Source organism: Cajanus cajan, chromosome 5 (genome assembly GCF_000230855.2).
Source record: "Cajanus cajan strain Asha chromosome 5, NIPB_CcT2T_4, whole genome shotgun sequence".
Classification (NCBI taxonomy): Eukaryota; Viridiplantae; Streptophyta; class Magnoliopsida; order Fabales; family Fabaceae; genus Cajanus; species Cajanus cajan.
This window is the reverse complement of record NC_138521.1, coordinates 65,877,498-65,888,810: the sequence shown is the minus strand read 5'-3', so window position 1 is coordinate 65,888,810 and position 11,313 is coordinate 65,877,498. Positions and strand designations below refer to the sequence as shown.

The 11,313-nt window shown below is 32.4% G+C and overlaps 1 protein-coding gene across 1 annotated transcript; it reads left to right on the top strand.

The window, feature by feature from the left end:
• The first annotated feature begins 3,504 nt into the window (after positions 1–3,504).
• LOC109809593 (adagio protein 1) lies at positions 3,505–10,455 on the top strand. The gene is made up of 2 exons (XM_020372937.3): positions 3,505–3,929; positions 8,294–10,455. Exons 1-2 carry the CDS (start codon positions 3,700–3,702, stop codon positions 9,900–9,902), a joined length of 1,839 nt encoding a protein of 612 aa, XP_020228526.1. The 5' UTR covers positions 3,505–3,699; the 3' UTR covers positions 9,903–10,455.
• The last annotated feature ends 858 nt before the right edge of the window (positions 10,456–11,313 follow it).

Genomic DNA, 11,313 nt, shown 5'->3' with positions numbered 1-11,313 from the left:
AAAAACATGACTCGTTCTAGTGACAAACAATTGAATTTATAACAAAAATAAAGCCTTCTAAATTTTAATTACATGCAAACATAAGTGGCTCTCGTAACCTATATAAAGTTTGTCTAAATAAGAGAGTATTTATTTCCAATTTAATTAAAGTTCGCCATGGTCTCAATCAACTGAAATTAACACCATTAAACATTTTACCTTTACAAATAACACTTTAAACACTTTGTTTTTGAAAAATAAAAAGGCATTTCATCCCATTACTTGTTTTAATTAGTTTCCAATTAACATAAAACAGTGCACCAAGATCAGCCCTGGTTTTTTTTTTCTTTTTTAAGACGGTGTCCTCAATTTTTTAAGTATTATTTTAATATTTTTTTATTATAATTTATTTTTACATCATATTATAAAATTATTAAAATATCAAAAATATTATTAGGACCATTTACAATAAATATATCTCATTTAGTATTATTTTTTTAATAATTTATCTTATAACTCACTTTTAAAGTTATTTCATGTTATTAAATCATAAATATTTAATAAAATTTATTAATTAGGTTTTTCAATATAAATATGTTAATTTTTATCATTAAAATATTTAATTTTATTGTAATAATCATCTTCATTTTTAGTATATTTAATTAAAATATTAGATTCTTCATTATTTTTATATAATTCTTCATTCTCAAAATCTTTAGCTCTGAAGTTTAAATTATCATTATTTGCATCAGTTTGAAAAAAAGAATATAGGATGTTTAACAAAAAAAAAATATCAAGTACACACTTTTGAGAATCAATATCAATTTTAATTAATTTATTTCTTTTCCATTTTAGATGATAAGATGAAAGTTGTTTTTTATGCAACATGTTCAAACCAAAATAATTAAACAAATATAGAAAAAAAAAACCTAAAATATATAATATATTATTCAAATTATAGGTCTTTAATAGATAATTGACAATTAGTTGAAATAATGATATCATTTTTATTTTAGACTCTCAATTTGTTGCAATAAAAAATAAAAATAAACAACCGTGGCATGCCACAAAAAATTTACACTGACTAACAAATAGTAATTTTTAATTTAATTTTAAGATTTTAATAAAACATGAGAAATCTTGATAAAAAAATTGTGAGAGAATCAAATAATTATATATATATATATATATATATATATATATATATAAATAAAGAGAAAGAGAGAAATTAAAAAATAATCTTTATTTATATCAATAAGAAAAAAATAAATTAAATTAATAATATATTATATTATATATCTACTTTCTTCTTTATATTTAATATTACCAATTTATTTTCTTAAAATTACAAGTAAATTTTTATTCAAAAATAAAAATATTATATATTAATTAATTTATTTATTTTATAGTATTATTTTTATATAATTTAATTATGCATATTTTTTTATTTATATAAGTTTTTAAAAAATTGGTGTTCTTCTAAAAATAAGTTATTGAACGGTGGTCCATCTTTACCGTACACAGACCAACAATTCATTGCACGTTTTAAACAAATCATTAACCAAAACGAAAGTTGGACATGATGTTTAAAATGAAGGTGTGCCCAAGGATACGAGTATTACTTTTCAAAAACCACATTAACGTACACTTTGTTTTAAGAAAATTGTAATCATATTTTTTTTCAGAATAATATAATTAGAAATGTTATTTCTAAAAATATTTTAAAAAAAGTATTTAGTTTATTTTAATATTTTTATGAATGATTTCAAAAACTTCAAAAAAATTATATGAAAAAATAAGTTACAAGTGCTATATAAAATAACTTCCAATATTTTTGTAAAAATATCACTTTCTTACCTCTTTACTGTTCTACCATAAAAATAAAATCTCTATAAGAATATAACTTTCATGAGAATAAAAGGTTCCCAAAAATTTTATTGTATGACCTTTTAACAAACATTAAAATGTGACAAACACTTGTCACAATATTAGAAGATAACATGTTTCTTAACAATTGGTAACGAATGATCAATTGTCACAATTTATTTATATAAGGTGTGTATAGGGGTGAGTAGATAGACTTAAATCCACGGGTCGATTTGTAAGTTCGCACTTCGTGATAATAGAACTTTTTTTTTATAACTTATATAATTATATTTAATTTTTGATTTGTAAAGTTTACATACTTAAAAAAAACTTAATTTGCGGACTTACATACTAACATATAGACTTCACTAATTAATTTTTTATATATTAAAAATTTAATATTTAGTTATGTATTTAAATTTTTAAATTACCATAACATTAAAACTATGTTTAATTGATGTGTATTTACCATTTAAATTATTTTTAAGATACTTTGATGTTTTTATTATTGAAAGTTTAAGATTATTATATAAGTATTGGTAAATTTTAGTGTGATAGATTTTAACTTAAAAATAAAATAAATTTTTCACCAAAAATAAAATAAAATACAATTTTATTTATTTATATTTTATTTTTTAAAATATTATTATTTAAATTTGTGGACCAGTCTAATTATCTGCATGTGTGGACGAGTCAAATACAAATTTTAAAAAAAATCAATTTATTTTATAAATTAGACTTGTCAGACCCATAAAATACAAATTTAATGAATTGAACGTTTAACGAATCGGATTCATCCATATATCCACTACACAAAGTAATTAAGGATGAGTTTAATGATTATATATGGATAATATAAGTTATTTTTATTTTACGGACTAATTACAAATAATAATATATATAATTTTTATAGTGTATAAATTGTTTTGTCATTAGTGAATGGGAAAATACGTTTGGCTTTGTTGTAGAACCCTATTCTATGCATATGCTATATCAAACATGTAACTTTCGGAGTGGCTAAAAATTACATTTGTTTTGAAGTGTGTATGCGAAATTCTTCACATGGGTAGATGGGAGGACGTCTTGGACATGGTAACTTTTTCCTTAATTTGATGTTTGGCAAACCAGTTATAAAAGCACTAAAGTTAACAAAAAGCCTAAAAGAGTAAAATTTGGTAACGTGAATCCGCACCAGTTACAACCAAATTACTCTTCATAGTCATCAAGTGCCCAATTCGCAAAAAAGTTACTCGGTCTATTGCCAATTCTCAGCGGGAACACAAAAAAGTGAGCAACAACAGAGTTTAATTAAAATAAAAAGAAAAAAGTTTTGCGTACGAAACACAGAAGAGGAAATGGCCCAATAACCAAACGGCACGAACCACCCCTCGCTCCGCGCGCACGCGCACACTCACAGTCTGCACCCCTATATCCATATCCACACCAACACTCTAAAAGTTAAAAAGGCCATATTATTTAATCACTATTTTCATATCTCACTTACAACTAGTTAGTCTAAAAAAAAAATTAAATTTAATCCTCTAAGTTAAATTTTGTAATAATAATAATAATATTGCTACCTCATTAAATTAATTTTATTATTAAGGAAGAATTTATATTTAATTTTGGTGAGACGAAAAAAAGAGGAGGAAGGGGGTGAGAGTATAAAAGGCAAGTGTCGACCAAAATCCAAGAAACCTAACAGAAAAATTGGCCAGATTTTTTGCAACAAACGAAAGGCGATGGCAGAGCACTTGTATGGTTAGCTGAGCGAGGAAACGCAGTCGTTTTGGTATCGGTTGGATTGAGCGGTGTGATGGTGCATGGGTTGAAGGGAGAGAAACTGCTTGCGGAATGGAGTGGGACAGCAATTCCGATCTGAGCGGGGACGAAGAGGAAGGGTTCGTCCTCACCGACGACGGCCCTCTCCCCTTCCCTTTCCCCGTCGGAAACCTCCTCCAAACCGCCCCCTGCGGCTTCGTCGTCACCGACGCCCTCGAGCCCGACCACCCTATCATTTACGTCAACACCGTCTTCGAGATCGTCACCGGCTACCGCGCCGAGGACGTCCTCGGCCGCAATTGGTCAGTTTCCGCTAACTTTAGGTTTTACCTCTTTTTCGCTTTTCACTCAATTCAAATTCGCTACTGCAATCCAATCCGTAGTTACCGCTTTCTGCTGTCGTAATTTTAGTCGAATTCGATTTGTTTATATTTTTGGGGAAATTAAGAGGTATTCGGTTCTGTCGCGGTTCATTCCGCGGTGCTTCTGCTTCTATGGTTAGGACTTAGGAGTCAGTCAAGTACAATTTACTGCTTATAAGTGTGTGGTGAGGTCAGATAGTGTTGAACATGTGCAGGAGCTGCGGGATTAACAAATGCTTTTGAGCAAGTCAGTACTGTGTTGGTGCTCCAAGGATTAGGATGGTTAGGCTGATAGTGAACATCAAACTGTGTGTGTTTGGAGCTTTTTGACTAGTACTGAATTAAGAAACTCTGCTGTGGTTAAGAAGAGATTATGGAAATACAAATATGGTTGCTCCAGACAGTTTTTTTCGAATAAAGACTTGGGCCCTTTTTGGTAAACTTTTCAATAAACACTTATATAGTAGAAAAGCCCAACTTATATGTTAAAATCAACTTATGCACTAAGCTTATATGGAAGCTCTCTCATTTTACTTTTTCTAAAGTTTATATGAACTTGTACATAAGCTAATTTTAATTTGTGGGATAAGCTTAATTCATTTTACCTTATTATTTTCCTCTCCATATATCGAGAACTCCTCCATATACTGAGTCTATGTTATCTCAAGACTGAGAAGATGAGATACAAGTTACCCCAAATTGATGAGGCTACATATCATAGAGTTCAAAATAGAGTAGAGGAGTGCTATAGAAAATCATTTTGTAATTGATTGAAGAAAAGATATTATCAAATTGTATTGATGGATCAGATGCTTTATATATAGAGCTAATTATAACTAACAATCATCGTGTGTCGATGGATTCTCATTGTTTTCTGGCTTTCATTATTAGAAGTCAAGGTTGGGAATCCGAAGACTGCTTTGTGTATTGAAAGCTTCTGAATAGCAAAAGCTAATACACAAGGTGTAAGGACTGGCCTCATTACTGTTTTCTGTTTAATTTAGATATTTGACCACTGAATGTATTATTTTGTGGGGAAGAGCTCAATCCTCCAAATAAAAGGCTCTCTAGCCACAAATGTACCCAACTTTCTTGTCAGCCACTGCAGTTGGTGAAGGCTTACCATTGTGATTTCTTAGTGATTCCTTGTTTTGTTGTCATTATACCAAAAAGTATTAATCCCTCCACATTCATATATAAGCAAAAAATTTTGAATGATGGTCTAAAGTATAAACAAATCTAACTAATTTCACCGCTATTTAATGACAGTATCTCTAAAATACCCTTCATTTGATTCAGATTTTATTTTCAATGACCCTTTTTTATTTATGATATCAAGGTCCAAAAAGGGCAATTTAGGAAAAAGTTCATTTTTTTAATTGAAATTAGTAAAAATAAGTGATGTCAACTAACTTTCTTAATTTATGTGTAATTAGTTATATTTGTTTATATATGGGTCCAAAGGGAGTGCTAGTTTGACATTCTAGTGCATTTCCATTTCTCCCGTTGCTTGGGGTGATTCTCTGCATTAATTTTTGTGGGGGCAATAACTTGTTTACATTGTGTTTCCTAGAATTTGGGCTTAGGACCTGACTCAACTACACAAAATCAGTTTTTAAGGTGATGTTAGGACTAAATCACAACCCTTGAGTCTACAATCAAGGTAGGCACGAGGTGACCTCAATTAAGGAAACTTTACAATAGTATTGTTATGAGGACTTGCTACTGATTAATAATCATATCTATGATTTGTTGCGGTGTGATAAAATACGTAAAACTGTAAAAGTATGAGTGTGTGAAACTGTTATCTCTTTAGTACAGAATTCACAATATAAAAAAATTATCTTTGAATCCTCTCATGTAGTATGGCTATGTGGGGATTTCCTTTGGGTTTTCCAATAGAGCGAAGAAAAGCATATTATCATGTAAGCAACTTCTTGTATTGGCATGGAGTCCTGATTCCCAAGTGAAAACTCTTAGAATTTGAGATAAAAATCTAACTCAAATCTACAAAATTGGCTTGTAAGGTGGGGATTGCTTAAGCTTTATAAGCACTACTTAGACCTTATCACTATGACACTTTGCTCACCTTTTCTGGTTAGCCCTTTTCGGTACACTTGTAGGCTAGGGGTTATCTACAAAATTAGCTTGTAAGGTGGCTTTATAAGCACTACTTAGACCTTATCACTATGACGCTTTGCTCAACTTTTCTGGTTAGCCCTTTTCGGTACACTTGTAGGCTAGGGGTTATCGCAATTAAGACGGCTTTCTGGCCCACCCCAACACCCAAGGCTATCAGCTTGGAGTATAGCAATGCAAGTGGTCCAACAATGGATCTAGGGATGGCAAAAATACCCGTACCCGCGGGTATCTGCGGGTAAAATCCGCTACGGATAATAAATAAATAGGCTAATTTGGTACCCGCGGATAATAGGGACGGATAATTTTTTACCTGTTTATAAACGGGGCGAGGGTGGGTATGATGATATCCATACCCGCGGGTACTCGTTTAATAATATTTCTTAAATATCCTAATTATCCTTGTACCACATAATCCTAAAACTACACTCTCTCATCTTTTTTTCTTACAAAAGCGAGGTTGATGAAGTTACCAACATGTGTTAAGCATGTTATAGAATTATGTTGGATATAATTTGATTAATTTTTTATCTTTGATTGGACCAATAAAATTTATGTATTTTAAGTTGTTTACTTTCGTTTGGAATTATGAGATTGAATTATTGTAGCTTTGTGATGAGACTTTAACTTACTTGTGAGATTGATGTATTTTAAGTTATTGATTATCTTGCATTTTTATTATTATTTCAACAAAATTAACGTTAAATACAAGTTCAAAATTAACATTGAATTTTTATTTTTAATATTTCAATTACATTAAATATAAACTTAAAATTATTTGTAATATAATTTTTTTAATTTATTAAAAATTTATAAATATCCATGGATATCCGCGGGTATTCAAGAAATTTATGGATACCCGCTTAATGGATACTCGCGTGGATATGGAGTGGGTATGAGGCCAATTTTCATCTAGCGGGGCGGGGGCGGGTTTACTATTACCCACTCCCATGGGGCCCCATTGCCATCCCTAAATGGATCTAAGATAACTCTAATACCATTTTAGAATTTAGGTTTATGGTCTAACTCAATTTAGCCTATTAAATCAGTTTGTGAGGTGAGAATTGTCCAAGTTTTATAAGCACTACTTGGGCCTTATTTTTGGTCAATGTAGGACTAAACCCTCTTGAGAATCAATATCTCGGTGGCTTCATACTATGATGCTTCACTTGAGGGGTGTTTGATACAAGGCATGTTTTTAGCTTCCTAGGAATATGAAGTTGAGAAAGTTTGTTTTTTTGGGAATGGTTTTTACCTATGCTTCTCACAAAAAAAAATTCACAGGGGAGGTGAGAATTTAACTTTTCCTAATTAGTTTTTTTCTTTTACTGTGGTAGAAATATAAGATTACCTTTATTAGCTCATTTAGTGTGATAAATAATTAAAGCTAAATGTAAAAAAAAAATTGATTTCCTAGAAACATAAATATTTGCAATAATATTATATCAGCTAAACACACGTGTATCATTCTAGAAATCATGATTTTTGAAATTCATGATTCGCAAGAAGTATAATTCCCAATCATGAAGAAATTTCCCTTGTACCAAATGTGCCCTTAGCTTTCTAGTTAGCCCCTCTGTAGATAGTCCTTTTTGAGATATTTGTGGGCTAAGGCTAATCACAATTAAGACAACTTTCCAACAAAAACTTCTTGCATCACTTTCACATAGCAGTCGGGCATCCATGTAATGCAAACTTTTTTATTCCCTTTTAAAAAGATCACCAGCACTAAAATTGGTATATGATTTACTAGCAAGTAGAAGGGAAAAAATGATTAAATTCCAATGCTCCATGGTAGAACAAGATTTTGGATCAACTTAATATTTATCATTTTTGCTTTGCCCTCTTTCCTTTGAGTCTTCACTCTTCAGCTTTTTTTTAATAGGGAAATTATCTCTTGTGCATACTTTACCATGTATCCCTAATTTACCAAGGGAAAGAAGTATTAGTTTTGAAGTTTGTTCTTTGGTATGTAGAGTGAGTAATGTTTTACTACCTTGGAGAAATAAAGGAAAGAAAAGAATGCAGAAGAGCCATTTTATTTGAGCAAACAAACAATACTTTCTGGCTATTTGACACATCTCTTACTTCCTTGAGTCTCTGTCAGTGTATTGCTTGATATTCATAATTCAATGTTTTTTTAATCATTTCAAAATATTTGGCAGTCGATTCTTGCAGTGTCGAGGTCCATTTGCTAAGAGAAGGCATCCATTGGTGGACTCAACAGTAGTTTCAGAAATTAGAAGATGCCTTGAAGAGGGGATTGAATTCCAAGGTGAGTTGCTGAACTTTAGGAAAGATGGATCTCCTCTGATGAACAGATTGCGGCTGACTCCCATATATGGAGATGATGAGACTATAACACATGTCATCGGAATACAGTTCTTCACAGAGGCAAACATTGATCTTGGTCCTGCTCCGGGTTCCACAATTAAGGAACCTGCTAAATCATCGGATCGATTTCATTCTTTGCTTTCCTCATTGCGTACTCTTCCAGTGGGGGACAGGAATGTATCTCGTGGAGTTTGTGGGATTTTGCAACTGAGTGATGAGGTATTGTCTCTCAAGATACTTGCTCGATTAACTCCTAGAGACATTGCATCGGTTAGCTCTGTCTGTAGAAGATTATATGAGATGACAAAAAATGAAGATCTTTGGAGAATGGTGTGCCAAAATGCATGGGGTAGTGAGACTACACGTGTTTTAGAGACTGTGCCTGGTGCGAGGAGACTTGGATGGGGTCGGCTGGCAAGAGAATTGACCACTCTTGAAGCAGCAGCATGGAGTAAGTTGACTGTTGGAGGTGCTGTTGAACCCTCACGCTGTAATTTTAGTGCTTGTGCAGTTGGTAATAGAGTTGTGCTTTTTGGTGGTGAAGGGGTTAACATGCAACCTATGAATGACACCTTTGTATTGGATCTCAATTCTAGTAATCCTGAGTGGCAACATGTCCAGGTAAGCTCTCCTCCTCCTGGTCGTTGGGGCCACACGCTTTCTTGTGTTAACGGTTCTCATTTGGTTGTATTTGGAGGCTGTGGAAGGCAGGGCTTGCTCAATGATGTGTTTGTTCTGGACCTGGATGCTAAGCCTCCAACTTGGCGAGAAATTTCTGGATTGGCACCTCCACTTCCCAGATCATGGCACAGCTCCTGTACTCTTGATGGTACTAAGTTGATAGTTTCTGGGGGTTGTGCAGATTCTGGAGTACTCTTGAGTGACACTTTCCTCCTTGATTTGTCAATGGAGAAGCCTATCTGGAGAGAGATACCAGTGGCATGGACCCCGCCATCTCGTCTGGGCCACACATTATCTGTTTATGGTGGTAGGAAAATTCTGATGTTTGGGGGTCTGGCCAAGAGTGGGCCCTTGCGTTTTCGTTCGAGTGATGTATTCACGATGGATTTAAGTGAGGAAGAACCTTGTTGGAGATGTGTAACGGGGAGTGGCATGCCTGGTGCTGGAAATCCTGGGGGCATAGCACCTCCTCCTAGACTTGATCATGTTGCTGTTAGTCTTCCAGGTGGGAGAATTCTAATATTCGGTGGGTCTGTTGCTGGGCTTCACTCTGCCTCTCAGCTTTACATTCTTGATCCAACCGATGAGAAGCCTACATGGAGAATCCTAAATGTACCTGGGCGCCCTCCCAGATTTGCCTGGGGACATAGTACATGTGTTGTTGGAGGGACAAGAGCTATCGTACTGGGTGGTCAAACTGGGGAGGAATGGATGCTAAGCGAACTCCATGAACTTTCTCTTGCGAGTTCTCTTGTCTAAATTCAGTGAATAAACACTGCTTGCAGTAGTGAAGGGAATAGTACATGTCTCTGCTTCAAGTTTAGAAATCAATTTAAACATAAGTTTGCGGGAAAGGTTATATTGGTCACTAACTCAACAAGCATTGCTCTGGTCAGAAATCAGAATATGTGTGTATTAAGTTGTTACGACTATGCATTTGCTTGTATGGTTGGGTTGGTTCTGGCTCGAGAAGAACTTCTTGTTGAGTGATATGAGACGATGTTTTTTTGCGAGGTTGTGCGAGACTTTGCTCTTCAATACGCATAATGAATTATTCTTCCTGAACAAATTATTAGGGGTAATATGTTAGGGTAGTTTCTCACTTGATTTCCCATGTGTTGTTTTGTTCAAATTCTGTAATTTGAACCGCGACAAAGAGAAAAAGAAAAAAAAAAGTATGTTTAGTCCCGTAATTAGATCTATCATATTTGATGGAAATCATTACTGTTATTCTATGCCTAAAATGTTTGTACATTTATTTAGATTGTGCTGTGGCTGGTTGGTTAATACATAGGCATGTGTTTCCATTTTATGCTGGGCAAGCTGGGCTGGGTGATTGGGTCTCTGTTAGATTTTTATTCTATTGAGTATTGGCCAACAGAAATTCCTCGTTATATTAAGTTCTGTTGCGTGGCGCAGTCTGCACATGTCATGTTTTTTTTCCCAGAATCTGGTAGCACCACCGACTATTGTCAACATATTTTTTAAAGAGAACTTTGAAAATATAAATGTTTATAATAAAAAACGCTTTCAAATATGTGCTAATATTGTATTTTTGGTATACTTGGTTTACATTGTGTTCAATTTTAGATTTTAAGCTTTTTAGTCAATTCAATTTCTATATTTCAAACTAAGTTTTGCTATCATTTCTTTCACATAAAATATTCAAATCCCCTTTTTACTCTTTTTTTTTTTTACAAATTAAAGTGATTAAATAATTTAAATAGTTTTTTTATTCCAAATTTATCAATTAAAACATCAAATTTAATTAAAATTAAAATATCTAAAAAAAAACTAAATTTTCAAATCTTAATATCATATTCTATAAAGTTTTTAATGTTTATTATTTTTATTAAATTTTTTTACTTCTAATTTTAAAATTTTTACATCTCAAGTACATATATATAGAGTGAGACATAAAATTATAATTTGAAGGTTTTAAATGGAAGTAAATTAATAATAGGACAAAAAATGTTTAATTCTAAAATTGAACGAATTTGGTTAACTAAAATTACATATATATTTCAAATTAATGTGATAAAAAAATTCATGGAACTTGATAACTAATCTCTTAAGCATTCAAACCACTATACGCAAAACAATCAATGAAACTTGGAGTTTTGAACAACATAACACTAATATTGTTTTTTTCTAAGGGAAAATAACACTA

Bases quoted from the DNA above. Each gene is read 5' to 3' on its own strand.
- LOC109809593 (XM_020372937.3), top strand. From the start codon at position 3,700: ATGGAGTGGGACAGCAATTCCGATCTGAGCGGGGACGAAGAGGAAGGG. The intron at 3,930-8,293 runs GTCAGTTTCCGC...AATATTTGGCAG, and splicing joins GACGTCCTCGGCCGCAATTG to TCGATTCTTGCAGTGTCGAG.